This window comes from Aythya ferina (genome assembly GCF_964211825.1).
Source record: "Aythya ferina genome assembly, chromosome: 3".
In the NCBI taxonomy this organism is placed as follows: domain Eukaryota; kingdom Metazoa; phylum Chordata; class Aves; order Anseriformes; family Anatidae; genus Aythya; species Aythya ferina.
In genome coordinates, this window is record NC_140298.1 from 103,729,509 (window position 1) to 103,751,299 (window position 21,791).

The following is a 21,791-nucleotide window of genomic DNA, read 5'->3' on the forward strand; positions in this document are numbered from 1 at the left end:
CGCAGCTGGGACTTCAGTCTTATCAGTGAAGTGACTGAGAAAACTCCTGACTTCAGTGAGGCAACTGTGAGCCCTATAATTGACTTTCCTTTCTGCACAGGCCAAGGGACATTATTTACCAACCATAAAATGAACAATTAAGTCAGAAGAGAAACAGTTGCCTAGAAGCCTTAAAAAGCTTGTCATCAAGTCACCTGTGCAAGATCTGCTTACATAACTCCGAGCCAGCAGTAGCCAGATGCTTTAAGGAAAAGCCCTCTGACATTTGGGCTTTTGTCTCCTATGAGAAGTCGCAGTTTCACAATCACAGAATTAAACAAAAAATTATAAGGAAAAAACATCAGCACCGTATCAGTTACCAAATGCAAACTTATTGCAATTGAGACCTTGTTAAACAAATCTTGCATTTTCACAACTGAGCCATGAAAGCACCAGAAGTAAATATTAACACAGCTCAGTCACAAATACAAAAATAAGAGCTTTTGAGCTGCTCAGGAAAGCTAATGTCACTCTTCCCCCTTTTGCAGGAGTATGCTCTTTTAACTAAGACTGATGTATAAAGATGACAAATCCAAGTCTCAGATCTCCTTCGACTCATTAGCCTTTTCCCCAAAGTTGCTAACACAAAGGCAAGGTTTCCTTTCTTCTTTGTGTTTTTTTTTTTTATTTATTTATTTATTTATTTTTAACTCCCCCACACCTTCCCCCATGGACAAGGATAATGGTTTTCCCAATCCATATACTCATCTGCAGGACAGCAGGTAGGGAAAGAAGGAACCTTATTTCAGTTATTTAATTTGGATAAATCAAAGGAAAATATTTATTACAATATGAAAGTGCTTTTTCAATATAAAATCATCTGAATCCATATTTACGTTATGTACAGGTATTTGATATTTTATGGTCTAAGTTTAAGAAGGTTATGAACAAAGGTAACCTCTGACTAGGACTGCCAGCAGTGGCTGGGCCCTTCTACCACCTATGCAATAAATCCCCAAACTTGAAATAAGTAGGCATATATGAACAGGTAATGTGAATAGGTGGATAAATACACACATACCAGCAGGACATGAGCCATACCACCTGGCCTCAGGACTGGAGAACCAGAGTGAGTCCTGGAAAGCTGTTAGAGTAACATATTCACAGCAAGAAGACACAGGCATGTAGAGATACCACAAAATATTACTTGTCCTGGGATACTGTGGCAATCGAGGGAAAGAACTTTGAACAGTCTTTTTTGTTACCTCCTAAGAGCAGCTCTCGGAGTTTCCTAGACAGCATCCAAGCATTGCCCTAGTGCTAGCTGATGGAGGCCACAGCTGTACCAAATGGGTACTGCCCACAGCCCAGCACTCAAGCTCGCTTCCTGGCCCTACTTCTATGTCCTATTTATTTAGCAGCATGACCATCAATATGTTTTTTGAATCCAGGAAGCTGAAGTCGAATTTTTCTACTGCTGCCAGAAAATAGCCAGCAGAACTATTGTGTTTCCACACTCCCAGATGTTTAAAATTTCTCTTCACTCTGCTGTATCAGCAGAAATCAGCTGAAAGGCCTAACTATGAATGGGCTTATAAAAAAATACTAGACATCAAACTAACTATATCTCAAGTTTAGTTTCAACACCTGTTTTTAACGACTTAAATCTTGCACTCCAAGTGTTATTTCTAGACTTACTGATCACTCTTCATATTTTATTTTGCATAACTATGCAGCATAAGTGTTCCCTTTTTACTTAAATTCATTAGATAGCATCATTAAAATAAGGTTAGTGGAAGATGTTCATTGGATATTTACTTGAAACAAAAATATTGCAGTTCAAATGAAGCCTATTTCTCTAGTCAGCATAAAGCACAATAAATTATTTGCTTCAGAAGTTACTTGTTTTCCTTACCATTCTTAGGAGTAGAGCTCATTTTAACCTACTTGTAACATGGGATGCAATCAACTTGAAATAACTGCTTTGTAACTAAAATTGCTCTATTTGTTACATTTTTTCCCTCCACTAAAAGAGAAGATTCCCAGTTTTATCCAATTAACTCACACTGCGATACAGCAACAGAAGCCTGGTAAGCAAATCTAGAATTTACCCTCCAATGAGCAGCAGCTAGGAATAACAGAGAACATATACTGAGCTGTGCAGAGCACAATCATTTCAGCAGATCAGGCCATGGAGCTGAACCATTTGGGTTGAATCAAGAGCTAGTTGGTCCCATGTTCCAACACAGGAACATTAACACACGCATGCCCACCTGCCTCTCCTTACTAGCCATGACCATGAGATTGCTTTTGACAAGAAGCATACGTAATTTGTCACAACAAAGCCCCAAACAGACCTGCCTGGGACCTCCTTTGCAACACTTAACTGTATTCATAGTTTCTTTCAATTAGAAGCTATATGGCTTAATATTCTGACTTTCTCCTATTTCGGACGAGAAATCAATACCAATAGTTGCTTCTGAGCAACTTCTTACCAAAGCAACTAGTAGGAAATGAACTGGCCATCCGATCAACTAGTGTTTTCTCACATCTGTAGTTGTTTGGATGTCAACTTTTGAAGACAACCCTGAAAATATGAACCTAACAGTGTATATTTCAAAAACCATGATAAACTTATGTTCAGTAACAGGACAAAGAAGCAGAGTGTTCTGACAGACAGGATCACAAACGAAGGCCACCCTGGCTTTGCAATTTCTGTGTAAGGCAATTTTCCTTCTTGGTTCTTTTACCAGCATCTTTCCTGACAGCTTCCTACATGTCAGGAACCTGTTCAAGCACGGATTTGCTGATTTGCTAAACATTTATGCAGGAATTAACTCAGTGGGAACCTAATTTGGTTCTGATCTCCAGACTAGCGGAATATTAAAACATATGCATACAGTAATAACAGGCATGCATTTCCTGGGTTTAAGACTAATTTTTAAAAAGTTCTGTTCCAGGTAGATTCAGATACTGCTAATCTAACCAACGTATTCATACAAACCTCCAATAATGTCCTATAAATGTAACTTTATGACAATATTTTTAACTTAAGACAGCATTCACACTGCGTTTTTCTTACAAAACAAAGGAAAGAGAGGAGGGCAAACACATAGTACCTTAACAAAATCTCATGCAAATTTTCTTGCCTTCAGACATCTTCCTTCTACTAGCACTGGATGTTATCAAGTCTCATTTGGACAGTTAACTCATATTTGTGAGACACTTAGAATTATTAAGTAATGGCAAAAAAATCAGGTGCTAAGAACACAAGGGAAGTCTCAGTGGGGATACTGTCAATTGTAGCAAGCTTTAGATGTTATAAAAGGAGGCAAAAATACCCAGACGAACCATTTTCCTCCTAGAAACAAAACCACAGTTAGCAGAATTCAAACACTGTAAGACCTGAATGTTCCAGTACAACCAGAAGCACAGCACATATACACAGTTAGAAGAAAACTTAACAGTAACATTCTTTAAAAGTTTTTTTCTTTTTTGAAAAGAATGGGTACTTACTTGTGCATATTTTCCACTCCTATTATGATCATGATATAGTAGGAAATTCCACTTTGTATAACAAAATGTAAGGCATACCTAGGAAGAAAAAAAATAAATTAATGCATTTCCATTAATGACAATAAACCACATGCATTTATTTATTTAATGTAAAATTAAAAAGACTTGTCAAAATCTAAATCACTTCTTCCAAAGAAAGTTCTGTTTAGGTTTTCTGCAAGCCTCCCTTCTGTTGACAGCTTCCCCCTTTAGCACAGCATGGATGAACAAAGACTACAGACTTAGCTAGCGTTTTCCAGCTGATAAACAAGAATACATTAAACGTTAATAATCCCTAAAAATACAAAGACTAGGTCTTGTAATACTTTCATCTGGCATTGTTTCATGTATAAATAACATGAATGTTTTGTATCTTTTTACCTATTTGCCACAACAGATCTCAAATAAGGCCAACAATATCACTTGTTTTGTACCTCTTCACTATATTTTTATATTTATATTATGTTTATATATATATTATATTTAATTATATTTAAATATGATTTTTCATATATTGATTTTAAAGAAGCTAGCAGAGCACTTGTGGCAAGCCATTGCCAGTGATGAAGGAACACAGTCCTCAGTAAGCTGATTCTCCCTCACTTCAGGTGCCTCCGTAACATATTTATGTGTGCTCAAGTGACATACTGATCTGGTTTGGGAAATTTTCCCCATGAAAAGCATCCTAAAAAGCAGCTAATATTCTGTTATACTGACACTGTGGGATTTTTTTTTCAGTTTATCAGCCATTTCCTAACTTCACTCCTCATCCATTCACATGGAAATGTCTTCAAAGTAATTCAACCAGTTCTATCCAACTACAATCCTACAAAGTCTAAAGATGATGAACTGAGGGATGACAACTCACTTCAGTATTAACTGACCCTAAAAATTATGACTTTTTATGGAAAATAAGATATAATCTGCACTTGCTGTCATGATTCCCTAATAGGGAGTCTCATCTAAGTTATAACTACCTAAAATTCTTCCTGTCTGACATCACCATCACAAGCATTACAAAAAAAACAAAAAACAAAAAACATAAAAACCTCAAAAAACATTGCACAACATACACTGAGAAATAAAGAATTGGTACAGGTGAAACAAATACCAACCTTTTAAAGAAGAGGTACTTTTAATATCTCACTTAAACTATGTTATATTCTGCCTTTTTAAAAAGCCTTTCATTCCAAGATTATAAGAAAAAAGCATTTAGTAAAATACAAGTTCATAGCCAAAATAATTGCTTTAAGTATGATACAGAGCAAACTAGAATAAGCTGGATCTCTACCACAGTGTAAGACTTTTCTGGTTTCTTTTTTACAGCATACTGCCAATGAGAGTCTTCCATAATCTTTATGTCTGTTGGGATTGAAGGTTCTTTCTTTCTTTCTCGAGCCTCCCATCCACGACTTGAGTTACGAATATTTGGTAGCAGTTAATTCCAAGCTGCAGTTAATGATTTCTGTTTCCAAAGCAATGGATACAGAACGAGCTTCTAAAGCTTACATGGCTCTCATGAAAGCCACACACATTAGTCTCCTGTATCCTTCTTCTCATTTCCTGCTAAGGGCTGTAAGTCTTTGACATCACATCACTGTCTCAAAGCAGAATAAAAGAACCAAAAGTTTAATACGTGCATGGGAGTTATGCAATTATACAAACAAGTAAACTGCATATGTAAATCCAAAGAATAAAAGTTACTGATTTTTGTTTTCCAAAATTTAAAAGTAGTATCTACAAACTAATGTGGGGAAGTCTCTGCAACGTGCCAATGTAGAGGCCAAACCTGTGGTTTGGAATTCCAGATTTATTTATGCACACATGGTGCGTGCACAGCCACACGTGCACATGCTGTATGAATCTTCCCACCTGCACTCCAGCTTGAGGGAAAGAATTAATTCCCATAGTTCAGCAGCATTTTACAGAAGCTGGTATAAATTTAAGCTCTCTATACACTTAAGAGAGCAATTTGTTTACCATGCATAGAACTAAACTGGTTCTTAATTTATCTTAAAACTATTTGGGAAGATACGAGCCATTTCCTAATTTTGAAGAGAAAATATTACTAAGCCAGAAGTATCCTCTTTATAAACCCTACCATCATTCTGTCTTGCTATGCTGCACAAAGATCAAAATATGGAAGCAGCAATCACAGAAGATTTTCTGCATTTCTGGTTACTTTTCCTACAAAAAGTCAGATTATATTCAATATTCAGAAAAGGACACAGTGAGTTAGCTCATGCAGCGCATATTTAAGAGAAATTTTTAGCCATCACATTGTGCAATGCCTCAAGAAAATACTTTTCAAGCAAGTTTACAGAAAAACTGGTAAAAATTAAACAAACTGCACCTGTCCCATCCACCCAAAACCCCAGGAAGAAATTATGTTAGTTATCAGCTCACAAATGGAAGGTCTTTCAAAACTCGTGCACTGCATCACAAAACTTAAGCCTCTTTCTGGACATTTGCAGCAGCTAAAAAACCACAGGTAATACAATTCTTCATATGAAAGATGCACCCAAGAAACGATAAAATTACAAATCCCTGAGAAGTGAAATGAAGTGCAACTTACCATCCAAAACAAAAAAGTGCAAGATAAAGGCCCAAAAGGGTTGCAACAACGTGCCTTATAAACGGACTAGTTTTGCTTGAATGAAGGTATGTTCGAAACCAAATAGCCGCGAGCAAGGCAAACAGTTGGCACACTACAAAGTTGACCTGTATAAAAGAGAAAAACAAATTCTCTCACACTTGTGTATTAAAAATTTACAAAAATATCTATGAACTATTAGCAATCTGCAGAACTTCCAGCTCTCCAGTGGCTCTTGTCACACCACATCACCTTCAGAGCTTCTCCTAAGAGCCACCCCTCCATAAAACACAAGCCAATCCTCCCATGAGCTATGAAGAAGAAAAGGTTCATCAAACCTTTACAGGCAGCCTGTGCATGTACCAAAAAAAGAAGCTGTAACTTCTAAATATTTTCCTGCAGGTTTTCTGTATACCAAGCCAGCCTTCTCTCAACCATGGAATCACTTATACTCTCCCAGTAATGCAAAGATACGGATTTGTAGGGTGGGTTTTTTTGTTCCCTTTTTTTGTGTGTGTTTTTTTAAATTAGCAGAACTTGGAAATGCATATCACATACACACATCACTGGCAGACCACTTCCACAGCCTAGGCAGAAGCAAGGCCCAAGGCAGCACACTCCAGCAGTATACAAGCAGATGTGGTACATGCTGCGCTGCCTTCCTCTACAGTCGAGTGGATGCTGAAATTCCTCCTCCCTTCAGGGCATTTATTGCAGAATATACAAAGTCTCCTGCATATTACTTATTTAAAGGCACTAGGGTACTGAAAGCAAAAAGCAGAATTAAAAACACCAAACCGAGGAGTAAAGAGAATTATTCTGAGCGTGGCCTTGAACAACATTTAACAGTAAGAACACACGACAAAGAAATAATTTCCTGAAATATAGCAGCTGCTACCAAAACTGGCCCAAGCTACAAAAAGCTGGATGAATTCCTTTATTTAGAAAGGAGTATTTCCCACACCACTGATTTTCTCCTTGCTAGAAAACTGCTTAACAACTTGGTGTCTAAGAGCAGCATCCCAAGCAAGACCTTGGGGAGCACTGCTTTGGCCTGTAAGCTCATTTCCACATGCAGCACGCTTGGCTAGCCCTCAGCACACCAGTTTTAGCCTGTTTGATGTCATTTAAGTGAAATATACACTTAATCTGAATTCCACAGGGCCCAACAGTGACACTATTTTTATGTTTGTGACAGCAGGGCTAACATTGGTGCCTCAGCCACACAGGGAACACCGCTGGCACCCTAACGCAGCCGGCCCAGCCCTTCAGTTCTCTGCCAGGCTTCAAGCAGGAACAGGTACAGGTGTGACAGTGCACAACCATGTACGTGTTTCAAGTAGGAATTAATTAACACCAGCTACCTGCAGAACTCATTAACAGTTTCACAGATGCCCTGTTTGTAAATTCAAGAACTCCCCTTTTTCCATACGACTCTAAAACTATTAAGAGTTAGCAGGGAAAGAAGCTGGGAACACAAGGCTGTTAAAACCAGGAGCAGGTTCCCTAAAACCCATTACACACACTTAGCCATCCATTCTTGTACTCCCACATTTACATTATGCTTTTAACGGTATCTGAAAAATCCTAAATGAAAGGGGAAATATCCTGTCAGGGCATAATTTGACCTGTTTTCTCTCCATTATACGTAATGATGCAAATGAAACAGATTTATGGCTTGGGATGAGCCTGTGGATTTAGTTGAAAAGGTTCATACAAAACAGTCAGGTTTAATGAGCCCCTGAGAAAAAGGAACAAACTGACGTTTTAAGGAGAGAGCAAGAAAGAAAAAATAGAGCCAAAGTAATTGACTATGAACTCAGTTCTGACATTTGTTTTGAATATTTATACAGAAATGATGCTACGTGTGCTACAGCGCAACCATGTTCCTGACCTCAAGAACTGGCACTCCTGACAGACTTGGACAGCGAGGAAGGCAGAAGAAAATGGGGATAAATACAGAACACAAGCAAGGAGAAGAGGCAGATTTACACTACCCAGAAATCAGTGTGTTGGCTGCATCCGGATCAGTTTGGTGCCTCACGATGCCCCTCTTTCTGAGATTACCCCTAAAAGCAGGGCAGCAAGACCTGGGGAAGCAAAGTCATCACCTGGCTCCTACGATGACCACAGCAAGGAGGAGAAGCTGAAAGCTACACACCTCCAGGTCAGCCTTTACACGTACCTGCTTCTGGCAACACTCTGCTGCTCTGTTCTGTTCTCCACCAGCAGGGTTTCTGCTTCGTTCAGCAAATGGACAACTGCCAAGTCTTTGCCCTCACCCTACAGCCCATTAAATACTTACATCTGCATCCTACGCTGAATACAAAGCCTTACCTCTCCCCAGACATGTTTATGCAGATCTGACCACAGCATGGAAGACTACACAACGAAATCCCAAAGCGTGAAGTAAATGCCCGCTACTTTTGGCTGTGGGATTTCAGGCAGTGTCTAGTTTTTTAGTCAATACTTTTAACACAACTTCAACTGAAGCTGTGCTTTGAAAATATAACTTCAGCTGCTCTTATGAGTATTCAACACTCCTATAAATAAGGCCCAAAATACCGCAAAATGCAAGGAAAACTGAAGATCATCCTTATGACATTTTCATATCATGATTTCTTCATATCACCAAAACTCTGTGGTGGACACAGAGGTGGAAAGCAGCCAGGGACTTACATTCTCAGCAGGGAAAGGAGCTCACATGGAAGAGTTCATGACCTCTGCGGGGCTGTATGACAGCTGTATTGATAATCTTCATCTGATGCTTGCTGTGACTTTTAAGCATATGATATCACAAGCTAAATATTCACTTAGTATGCATTTTGAGTATCTGATTCCTTACATTTTAAAACAAATTGAAACCCAGCACCCCTACCACAAAGTCAGTGCTTCTATCTAATTGTGATTACCAGTTGTTGCTTCCATTCAAAGGGCAGATTTCTACCACTTTTCCTATCCAAAGTAGCTACTCATTTCCACATGGAAATGAGGACAATCCCTTGCTGATAACATAGGAGGTCTAAGGAGAAACAGAGGCTCCCAAATCCCACCCTATTCACGTTGCATTTCAGCACCTAGAGTGTTTTAGTGAAGATCAGGATGGCATCTGGAGCAACTCGCCCAATCACCCTCGCTTAAAGATGCTTCAGCATGCGTTGTACACCAGTGTCCAAGTAACACAACTCATATAAAAATACCTATTTTTTTTTAAAGCTGAATCAGAAGACATATTCCAAAGGAAAATGGACATTTAGTCTATGGGCTAGAACTAGGCAGGTTGAGGTTTCCCAAAATCATTACAGCATCAGTGCCGGGTCCTCAGTGCCAACAAGCTCGTTCAACAGGTACTGCCCTCCAGTTCTTACCAAAGTGAAGAAAGCCAAAATTCAGCATTCAGCCTTTTCTTAATTACAACTCCCATCTTAACCCAGCATCAAGCTTCAGCAAGAGCTCCACGCTGAGCTACATAAAGATCTGCAGATATACAACTTGGCTTGAAGCAGAGCCCAAAAATTATCCAGCTGGCTCGAGGACAAAGAGAACAGCCACTCAGACAACAAATGAGGAGGGAGGTACAAGGACAGAGCTGGACATCATCATCCTGAAAGTCTCCACAGAAAACACGTGGAGCCAAGCAGCTAGTTTGTTTGCAGATACTACATCCAGTAACCTCCACATCTGGCAACGATATACTTGTGTACCTTCTGCTAATTTATGTCAAACTCCTATAACATATTGAGCATGGGCAGAATAAAACTTAAACACCTCGTGATTTGGTCAGGCTTGAGCAGAACACCCACCAAGAACAAAGATGACGTTCATGAAAGCAGGACGATTGATTCCTCAAACCAAGCTCTAACTTGTCTCCCCCTAGTCATAAAAGCCATCCCTATAAGCAGCTCTGCTTTTACTGAGGAAATAGAAGACCCAATCCAATGAAGTTCAGACTTTTTGGGGTGAAACTTGTTTCTCCATGCATTGTCTCTGTTTTTTTCACCCCTGCAGAGTTGTAATTTAGCAAATTTATAAGAAAAAAATAGAATTTTTGGCCTCCTCACGTTACAGGACATACCAGCTTATAGTGACAACAACACCCCAAAGTCCCAGATAACTTTCAATTACATCTTGCTGTATAGGCATGGAGAGGAATAAAAAAAAAAATCTTACAACAGTGATGCAAATTATCATTTGGCAGTGATTCATGTAGGTACCTGTTAAATACCACTTTGACACACTAAGCTCTTACAAAACCTGCTGTATGTATTCGAGCAATTGAGAATTAAATCTGTGCAAGCCCAGCTGTATGGCCAGTGCAACTGATAAGCAGGTTTTGTGCAAAACGTAAGCCATCAGGACAAATTCGCAGTTTCAATGTTTGGGCTGTTCTTCCTTAGCCACTCCAGCAAATCCATTATACTATTAACTGTGTTAAACTATCTACATCATAAATTTCATAAATTGCATACACTCTGCAAAAAAAAAAGTCAATAGAAAGTTTATAATAAAACTTAAAAAAAGACATTAATTTTAGCCTTTTAAAAGTTTAAATGTAATTATGACATGCATTTGTAATAAAAATTGTTTCTTGGGAAAAAAAGTATTTGAGAGAACAATTCTTTATGTAAAGAGGAGGAGAGAGGTCAGTGACGGCTCAGAGGGATTTTCATTGTTGAGAGGGAGTTTTGGCAAAACATTTGACTTCAACAGTAGAAATCGCCAACCTTCTGACAGCAGCATCTTTAATAAACCATTAGAAGTGTTTTAAAAAGTCCATGTTAAAATGAAATATAGGAGATTATTTTTCTTATGAAGCTCGTTTTTAACATACTGCTGTGCAATTTTTATGTAGTAATTAAGACTCGAGGCCCAGCTTCCTCTTCACATCAGCTATATTTCAATACCAAAAGCCAAGCGTCGCAGCCAAGCCCTCCAGCTCCTCCTTCACAGCACAGAAGGCATTTGCCTCATTCCGAAGAGCAGCCAAAGCAGCAGCAAGGGATGCTACCGATATAGCCGATTCCTAACTGGATGGCACAAATTAATCACAGCAGCTCGTACAGCCTACATTCCTCAGAGAAGCAGTAATATTGTTGTATCAGGTTCTGCTCACCAGCTCCTGCAAGGCACCGCCAGGTGGTCGGACATACAACACACACGGTAAGGTACCTTAGAAAAGGTACAGGGAGCACCAAATTAAGATTGAGGAGATTTAGATTTTACTTTCTCCTCTGCCAATGATCCACCCAAACTCCCCAAGAAGTCACCTTTTTCTTTGTGCTTCTTTATTTTCTTATTTTTTAAGAAGTGTGCTCTGATCAGAAGATAAAAAACACTGTTCAAACCTGTAAGCTGCAGTGAGTGCCTATGGCCTCAAGAACACATTTTTGATGTATTAAAGTCAATTTTTTTTTCCTCTCAATTCTCCATTTGAGAAAAAAAGAGCAATTTAGTTCTTACTTTCCCCCATGTTGCCATACAGTGGTATGTATCTTCCATGGAACTGAGTTTTTTTGAGCTGCAAGACGCCAGCATCACTCCTTATCTCCTTATCTAGCCATTTTTTGGTTCCCCATTCTGTCACAGAAACAAAGTGATCTTCCTTGTTTCCCACATCACCCTTTAGGGCTAGTAAGCAAAACACATTGAGCATTATTCCTTTTTCTTCTGTCTTTTCAACAACTCTGGTTATTGGAGAGAAAAGCCAATCAAAACATTTTAGAGTATCAATTATAAAAGCACTTTGAAGAGAGCTCTTGCAAGAGTTAGCAAATTAAGACAGAATAACATACATTTTCTTTAAAAAGAAGCACTGATCTTCAAGCTGAGGCTTGGATTTTTTTTTAATAAATGTTATTAGCAGAAGCATTGTAAACACAAACCCTTCCAAGCATCGCATGGGGTGACACACACTTGTCATAAATTGCCAAACCTTGCTGTAACTGGTGAAGCGTCAGCTATGCCTGGTTTCTCAGATGTCAGTATTAGCTCGTTCTTGCTGCCAGTTTAGTCAAAGCCATTTCCCTTCCCACCAAAGCACTCAGTTGAAGACTTGAAAACATCTACAGATGTTCCCCAAAATCTACTTTTCACACAGGGGAGCGGATACTTCTCCACAGCAACCGCAGAGCGGTACAAATGGATCATCTGCTGTCCAATTTCTAACCTCCATCCAGTGTGACAGCAAAGGAACAAACAGCTTGTACAATTAGCCAGCAACTGCCTACTGCCAAACCACTAAGAAACAAAGAGCGAGAACAATTATTGGAAAGCAGCAATTTTCCAACTATTCCCCCCAAAAAAAATCAAAAAAAGCAATCCCATGACAAGAATCTAAATCAGAGCATTTAGTAATTTTCTTCAACTTCTTGGGAAAAGTTGGAAAGAATTCCAGAGAAACAGATTAAGTTGAAGGATATTTGATAGCTCAGTTCAGAGCACATTTCTCTAACTGGCAGGAGGAGGCAGGCATTCCTCTTACAACTCAAAGCTCATAAATCCTGTGGCAATGCTTTTAAAAAGTACGTTTTTGGTTCAAATACCACCAAGCATCTTCCATGATGAAGATTTAACTAAGTAGCACTCTGCCTTGAAGTCTCAACCTCACCTTACACCTGAAATACAAGGAAATAGAGGAAAAGCAGCAGTGGTTATTTTGGGTAATATCAGTATGGGAAACGTTGAGACACCTCGTTCTTTGTAGCAAAGGTTGTGTTACTCTACGTTCATACAGCACCCAAGGGGAGGGGACAGTCATTTTCAAGCTGGCCTTCAAGCTCAGCTCCTCTCCAAGCAGCCCGTGCTTTAGGTCTGTGCTCCAGCCATTGTCCTTCAGCACTGCTGGCAAGTGCTTTTCAACACCACACTAATATACTTCATATGAAATTACTGGCAGCTGGAAGGACTTAGATTTTGGATGCTGTCTTCCCAAGTTGATTTTAGTCCAAAATCAAAGACAGACATGGCATACGTTAATAGTAGTATTTCTATTTCCAGTATCAACTTCCAGTTTCTAGCATGCAACTCTTCAGCATGCTGGAGAACATCCTGAAGAACATGATGGAGACCCCAGCAATCTGGTTCGTGCAGTCAATGAGCACCAAATCCAGCCAGCTTTCCAAAATAGCGCTTACAAAATCATCACTCAAGGTATGAAAAACCATAACACTAAGGGCTTACAGTAAAACCATGGATGTGTTTTACAGTAAAAACAACCAATACTCGCTCATTCATCAAGGATGGGAAGAGGACTGTTGAAGGATATCCTTTCTGACCAGCTCACAAGGACTCAGCATTATAGATACTGAGCTTTGAACAGCTACATAGTCACACCAATAGCCAAAATCTAGGAAGCAAGTCTGCTTCAAAAGGTGAAAATTGGAGTAAGAATGATGTTTTGTTGTTGTTTGTTGTGTTTTTTGTTTTTTTTCCCTTCCTCCCCCTCAAAACTGTAGCAGCCTAACACTTCTGGTGAGCAGAAACTGGTTTGGGCAGGTAAAGATCACAGATTACCAAGGAAAAAAGGCTTGCACCATCGAAACAACAGTCTGGGACTGTTTGGAAGCACTCTTTGTCAACACAAGGACCAACCCTATAACTGAGTTTTGGGAAGTGTGCCTCTTTATCACATGCACATCACAACTAACACCAAAATCTCTACTGAGACAGAAACATGCAAGATATCTAAATGTGTATTTGAATGAGAAGCTTTTAATTGAGTATTAAATACTCAGAGCCTGATTTAAAAAAAAAAAGTGACCAGTTTATCAGAACTCACTTTTCTAGCTATTTAAAAAGACAGCAAAAAATTACCATCCATGGGAGTATCCTTTTCAGATATAAGCAGAAGCAGACACATTCCCAGACAGTGCTGTTGTGTTCTGCTATGTGAGAAACTGAAACCGAAATGCAGCTCAAAATAAGCAACACAAACTTACAAAGGAAGACCCTTGTTTATAAAGCCTGCAGAAATCCAGCAACAGCGCTAGGCCCTTACTTAGCAAGGCAAACAAACGTTCCCCATCCCCAAAACATAATTCAGCCTCAGTGTTCTCCATTTAAAAAGGCTTCAGTGCTCTCTCCCTTAAATAACCACCATCTACCTCAATAAGTCTACTTCTCCACTTCCATTTCCCTTTTTCTCTTCCCAATTTGGGATCACTTAGAACCACAGAATGGTTTGGGTTGGAAGAGGCCTTAAAGATCATCTAACTCCAACCCCCTGCCATGGGCAGGGACACCTCCCACCAGCCCAGGTTGCCCAAAGCCCCATCCAGCCTGGCCTTGAGCACCTCCAGGGATGGGGCGTCCACAGCTTCTCTGGGCAGCCTGTGCCAGGGCCTCACCATCCACATAGTAAAGAATTTCTTCCTTACATCTCATCTAAATCTTCATTTGTGGCAAGTCAGCCACCCCCAATGCCTCCAAGTGCCAAACAGCCCCGTACACTCCTACAATACACCCTAGAAGCTGCAGAAGCAATGGGCACTACCCAGAGCTGTGATTGCTTCTCAACTTAAGCATTTTAAAAGGAAATGGAATTAAGTAACACCTAATAACTCTTAAGCAATGAGAGTTATGCCTCCACATTGAAATATCTTCTCTAACTTCTTATATTTAACCCCACAACAGGAGGATTAGGAATTTTCTACAGGGGAAGCATCAGCAGTGCAGAATGTAGCCCTGCAGTTATTCAACCCAACAGGCTGCCCACAAGTACCAAAATACCAGCACCTCCGTCTTCAGCTTAAGCCACTTTCAAAGTAAATAGAAACTCTCAAATCCCGGCTAGGGCAGTAAAATTGCACTATTACAGCCAACCCGAAATAGCTCCTTCCCCTTTGGATGCATTATTGCAGAACAGGAGGCAGAGGTACGGATCCCTTGCAAGGAGGGCTGAGCTACTGGAAACCATTTACAATAAGCAAAGTGAAAGAGCCAGACAGCTCTGCTCACTTCAACAAAAGCTAAAATACAAAAAAATATATATATACCAGCTTAAACTACGTTCCAAGGTAAAGAAAGTGAAATATCTGTAACTGAAGAACTGCATCAATGTGCTTTTTAAAATACTATACTGATGCACACGTGAAATAAACAGGCTTTCACCTGGCTACCTGCAGTTCCCCCACCTTCTGAGAGAAAACAAAGCCCCACAGCCTAACCTCCCTTGGCCAAAAGCTTGGGAAATGAGCAAAAAGCTGGGCAGCTGTTTCTCACAGAAAGCCCAGATCACCCAAAACAAGAAAGGTACCGAAGATGTGCCGTAATTAAGGCTGCAAAGCAGAGCTTCATCAGGTCAGAACAGGAGCAGGCAGGCAGGAGTTAAAAATCAACAAACGCTGAGGCTAATGAGCGACCAAGATGACTTGTTTCATCTTTAGCCCTGTTCAGAGCACCCTTTAAATCAGCGCTGTGCCCACCCCAGCCCGCAGAGCAGAACCAGCCCTACAGCTGCAGTGGGATTTACAACAGCACCTCTTCAAAAATAAACACCAAGCCACACAGCAGCAACTGCACTTGCAGTAAAATACATGTAAGTTCCTCTTGTCATCTTCAGAGTGCCTTAATGCTTTTTATCTGTTTGCCTGTTCTCTGGCCACCCCAGCATTTCTTTTCAGCATCCCAGGACTGCAGCGTTCCCGTGGCAATTTCAGAGCAGCACTGTGAAGGCAGAAATGACTTCTACTCAACTCAGGAAGCTTTTTTTTTTTTTTTAAATACCAGCTAAATGGATTGCCTAAGGAAGGGAAAAACAGTTTGACAAAACAAAGCAGGTGACTCCAGGCTGTTCAGGTAAAGCCTGTTTATTTTAGATGCTTACTGCAGAAACCCTGGGCTGGAATTACGCTCGAGTTTTTCCACTACTTCACAAAAACCGTGAGAAATCCCCACTCTCAACGTGAGCAAGGCAGTACCAACATGGAAACTCACTGCTGCCTCTGTAAAAATTACAGAATTGAAGTCGACATATGGTTTATGTCTTTGCAACAGTGTTCATCAACGTGAAACCAGAGGTACTCCTTCCTTGCACCAAGACTTTCCTCCACCCAACAGCTGATCCATCTTCTCCAGCAGCGTATCCAGTGTTTGTCGTCTTTTCTTTTCCAGTTCTGTTGCAGCTCCCGCTCCTTTTTTCAAGGCAGTCGCTTCTCCCATTGATTTTCTTCTCTTTCATTCCAACTCCATCCTTCTCCACACCTCTCGCACGACAGAGCAATTCCAACCAGCAACACCCAGCGAGTTAAGTCAACACCTGAGCACTAAATTCCATTAAAGGTGTCACTGCAGAGAGACTGGACCCACGAAATGATGCATTCCCTCCCTTCAACTAGTTCAAGGGAAGTTAAGAAACAGGTAAAAATATCCCTGCACTTCAGTAGCAAGTCTAAAATACCTGAACCATCCATTCCTTGAGCATGGCACACACAGAAATGACATGGGCACTTCCTTTGGCTTCTTTTCACACCCTGCAGCCTGTGTGGATTGTCACAGGAGATCTCGCTTTGCTTCACACCCTTCATTCTTCTGACTGCTGCCAGCAGCAGATAAGGAAAGACCAGCACAAAGTAGGGGCAGAGGTTTTTTGTCCTACCGCTCCCTTATCTGCGGTGTTTGGATTTTACACACCCATCAATACCACTCTTACTCACTTTTATTACTCATAAGTTTCCTGGGTTACATCGGGAGGGGGGAAAAATCAATACGTTGCTTCATATTTCAGAGCTACACACAGAAGCAATGGTAAGGAAGAATAAAACCTGGGGTACTCTTCACTTGGCCTTTTTATTTATTATTAGTGTTGTAATTCTTAATACAAATGAGGTCTAACACAAATTCTGGATGGCTAGACAAACTCTTTAATTTCTCCCCTATATTTGAACAAAAAGGCTTTCATTAGACTAAAGCATTTCAGCCCTCAGGAGGCTACGTTAGGTTGCCTGGGTAGAAAACAAGAGAGACTAAGGCATCACAAATGCTTAAAACTTTGGAAAATAACAAGAGATGTGTGTCCAGATGCTTCCTGCAGGCAAACTGGGTGCATGCTGCTGCTAAGCAAAATGATGCCGCATACCAGCTCCAAGCCTGGTCTTCTACACAAGCTCCAGCTGTGGCTCATCTCCAAAGCATCCAAATAAAGTCAAAAAAAAAAATTAACAACAGATACATCACACCAAACATATGCATATATGAAGGGAAAAAAATAAGATTTTGACTACTCTTGAGGACAAGAAGGAGAAAGGTGAAGGCTTGGCGTGCATCAATACTCACTGCTTGCATGCCAAGCAGTCAGGGCACGTTGAAAGGAACTCAGGCAAACCCTCCGCATGGGGAAACGCACGCTGCCAGTGATGCGAAGATGCAGCAGGCTTGCCTGCAATCTCTAAATTAAAAGAATTTATATGGTTCATATAGCTTTTTATGCCTATTCTTTAAAAAGGTCAGTCTAGATTCTGCAAATCTTGGTAGCACTCATGTAGAAAATTCTATCTATTCTACACAAATAAGCAAATTATTCAAATAAAAGCTAAAATCAGTGTGGGAGGGGAAAACAAGTAGAGAAACAGCAAGGAAATTTGGTGACTTGTGTTGAAAAATGCTGTTTTTCTTTATTTCTTATGTGAGGTGTATAACCACACACAATATTTTATTCGATCCACGTATCTCCACGTAGCTACACCACGACTGCACTCTTCCTTTTCTTATCTAGCAGATGATCACTACAGTTAGCTGATCCAGCTCCCCAGCCCAGAACTCCAAATCTCAAGATCAATCTCTCAGACAACCACACCAACAGCTGAGGCTCACGTATTGTGGTAACCGACCTCCCATCTCCCTGCCAGCTCCTCCTTTATAAGGGTTGGCTGTTTCTATGGCAAATGAACCGCAGGAATATTTCAACTAATTTTTGCCAATTTTCAGACCAAAAAAATTTTGCTCCCTCTGGTGGAAGCAGTGAGAGCAGAGATTATGCTCTGAACTTGACTTACCCCGAGGAGACCCAAAGCCAAGAAGAAAGCTCTGCTCTCCTAGGACCATTCTCATCTCAGCACAGATTTAAATGCCTCCAATTTAATGGCAGAAGAGCTGATACATCTGCAATAGAAGCAATTTGCCAAGATATACTCAGCAAGACGGTGCCAGAAGTAGAAATGAACCACAGCCCAGCACGCTATCCTGTCAAGGCTTCACCTCGGAGAAGGAAGAAAGCAGCAGACACACAGACATGACAGCAACACTAGACAGCCAAGAAAACTAGAAGCACAGGTGAGAAACAAGACAGTAATAAAACACGTACAGTTGTAACCCTGATGCATTACGGAACATAGAATCCCCTAGCAGCCATCCTTTCATGGCAATTCTCGCCACACTTCTCTTTATCTGTAAGGGGGAGGAAGGACGTTACTTTTATTCCCTCTCTCCTCCAACAAGACAGAAGGAGAACAGCGGTGCAATTATGTGCGTTCACTCTTCATTAACTTTAAGGACCCAAGAAGACAGTTGTCATCAACAGGACACTTCCTTTGCTGAGCAGCAAACTTTAGTGCTTCAAGAAGTGAAAAGACAGATCTTACATTAGGCTTTCCACCCCCATGGAGTGCAAAAAAACTTTTGCTATGACAAAATACACAAGAAGTAGGCAAGTTTGCCTTCCCAAACCTCCAGACGCTCTTCTAGGTTGTCGTTCATACCAACCATCTTCCCTAGCTACAAAGGACTGCAAGTAATAAGAACAAAATCCTCTTTAATGAAGGAAGCAGCCCATGAAGAATGCATCAGCTTTTCCAAGCAGACATTTCAGTTACCTTAGTGCAAGAGAAGAGCTAAAGGAAGGGTTAACACAGGGGCAAGTTATCAGTAACACCCTGTTGGGGGATACACACAGAAGAGGAAAACGAGTTCTTCTCCATTCCAGTAGCTAACTGGTACTCTGGTACCAAGAGGAAAAGTCGAGGAACAGCAATCTTAAAGAAACAAAGCTTTTATCTGGCAACACAGCTGGGCACAGAGGAGATTCTTCTTCTTACAACTATGCCAAAGGGCTCGGGTGGAGCTGTCACTCTGCATCTTCCACACTGGTCCCTAACTGGCATGTAACCAGGCTTAGGTCCGTGCCCCCAGCTCTACCAAAGGTGAAGTCCAAAAGGAACTGATTCCTCTCGCTCAACCACATGAATTCCGATCTGATTGATTAGACTGAAACTAGAGAGAGAAGCTTCACCTTTCACTGAAGTTTCCACTTACATTCCCTGCCAAAAAGGCGAGCTTCTTGGGCCGTTTGTTTGAATACCCAGGCAGCAGAGAAGCACTGACACACACTATCTGGATTTGGCTCCCAGACTTACACACCTCCGCCCTCAGTAAAACTTTAGGGCAGGATAATTACAGAACCTAACGGCTTAATTGTAGATCATGGCATTTCACATATAATTAGCATCTACTTGTGGTCAAAACCAAAACATACAAGTGGAGAAACAGATCTCACCCATCTCTATCCATTGGTTCCAAGTGCTACTACGGCACATTGCTCTAGAGCCCCCATTTCAAGTACCTGCTCGGATTAGGTAGCAGAACAACCTACTTACTAATCAGAACCCCCTTTTTCTTCTTTTATTTCTTTTCTCCTCACACACACAGCTACATTTTCATCCTGGTATGTGTATAGTATCACTGAATGCCACACATAACCCTTGAGCACACACACAGACTATCAGCACTTTCTCTTCTCTGCCCTCATTCTCCCCCACGTTTGATTTGATTACACTGAACACATTTCACATTCTTCCTGTATTACAAGCTTACGATCAAGACAGACTCTTAAGCTGAGAGGTTACAGAAATCTGACTTTGAGTGTTGGGTTTTTTGCTTGTTTGTGATCACTTAAAGGTGCATTCTCCTTAGTGCTGCATAATCCTATAACCCTTCAATTCATGCTTCAGTCACAAGGTTCTTCACACACACCTGGGCCTGCATTTTCTATGGTCCACTGATGTGGAAAAAACAAAACATGTATGTTTTTAGCCGCTTATCAGAAAGTCTTTTAAACCCTGTGGCTAGCCACCCTCCATTGTGATTATCCCCCAAAGCTTCAGAGCTTCAAGCACAGCGCTTTACAAAACCATCTTGCCTTTCCAGGGGCATCTGTTGCAACACATTCAATACAGGGAAGTTTTCCAGGCTTTGATAAAAAGTAACTTCATTACCATCAAAATGCCATATCAGCAGGACTTAAAATAAATTGGGTACAAGCAGCACCACGTCACGAAGCCATTAAATTTATGGCTGCTGTTACGAATAGATAATTACATGACACCAGCATCACGCCACGAAGAGAGGGTCACCTCTTGTTATTTCTTTTACAGTACCCTGAGGAAGTGCCCATTTAATGGCAATCGATGCGTGGCACCTGCCTGGAAGGACTCCACAGGTCGGAGGCACGGAGCCATGTGGCGCCACCGGCCCAGGATGCGGGCAGCACCGCAACTTCTGCACCACATCCACCCCACCAGCCCGGCTCAAATTCACCGGCTTTTGGCAGGTTTCTAGAAGAGATATTTCCGTAGGTGTATTTAACCTCAGGTTGCCTCACCTCCGTTTGAACAAAAGGAAGGAAAACGAGGAAAAGCACATAGTTTGGGCACTTCCAAAAGTCACTAAATGCGCTCCTCGCTCTGTGTTTGGCATCTCATTGCTTTTTTCCACTCATTTTACAGAGAGGAACCACCACCTCCCTCTACGTGAGGGCGCCTCCTGACCTGCTCCATTCATTCACACGTTACCACCGATTATTTTTTCCCCCAAGAATTCCCCATGTGAAGTTCCTGGGTGCTGTAAGCGAGGAGCCACTTCCAAATCCCTCACACCTTTATAAGCCCCTATACATCCCCTATAAGCCCCTATAGGGCACCGTTCCCCCCACAACCACCCCACACCACCCCAACCCCCCCCAAAAGCCAAAAAAAAAACACAAAACCCCCACAAATAAACAAATTTTCATTCCGCAGCCCCACCAAGCACCCCCAGGACCCCTCCTACCACACAATACCCAGCCACCACAGGCTGTGGCTCCCGGGGGAGGGGGCTCACCCCACGCCCCCCACACCCCAAAAAACGACTCTAGGATCCTGGCCGCCCCCTTCCACCCCACAGGAGGCTGATGGGGGGGGGTGAGGCGATGAGGGGGCTCCGGGCTCGCTGCGTGCCCCCCCCCCCCCCCAAATGCATCAGCGGATGGCTGGGCGCTCCCCTCAGCCTCACCTGGTCGACGGGCAGGCGCACGGCGTTGCTGAGGGGCTGCAGCAGCGTGGAGCCCGTGGTGCTGGTGGCCATGGTGCGGCGGCGGCGCCCCGCTCCCCCGCGGGCTGAGGCCGGAGGCGGCGCTGCCCTCACCCGCCGCTAACGGCAACAACGGCGGCCGCGGCCCCGCACGGAGCCCTGACAACAAGGGGCCGAGCGCGGCCCCCGCCGCAGACTGACGGCGCCCCCGGCCAATCGCAGCGCGGGGCCGGCGCGGAGTGACGGGAGGGTTGGCCCAATCGCGAGGCGTGCCCGAGGGGTGTGGGAGGGGCCAAGCGGCTGGGCGGGAGGGGGCTGTGGGGAGGGGGGAGATGGAGGCGGGAGGGGCGGTGGTGGGGGTGACGGGGGGAGGATGTGCGGGTGGTGG

The 21,791-nt window shown here is 42.0% G+C and overlaps 1 protein-coding gene across 1 annotated transcript in view; it reads right to left on the bottom strand.

Moving 5' to 3' along the window:
• MBOAT2 (membrane bound glycerophospholipid O-acyltransferase 2) overlaps window positions 1–21,534 on the bottom strand; it is an 86,086-nt gene extending 64,552 nt beyond the window's left edge. The window contains exons 1-3 of the mRNA XM_084513620.1: window positions 21,386–21,534; window positions 6,110–6,255; window positions 3,496–3,573 (exon numbers count right to left, since the gene is read on the bottom strand). Of these exons, the coding sequence (XP_084369746.1) occupies window positions 3,496–3,573; window positions 6,110–6,255; window positions 21,386–21,457 (296 nt within the window). The 5' untranslated portion in view covers window positions 21,458–21,534. The remainder of the gene's footprint in view (window positions 1–3,495; window positions 3,574–6,109; window positions 6,256–21,385) is intronic.
• Between the last annotated feature and the right edge of the window lie 257 nt (window positions 21,535–21,791).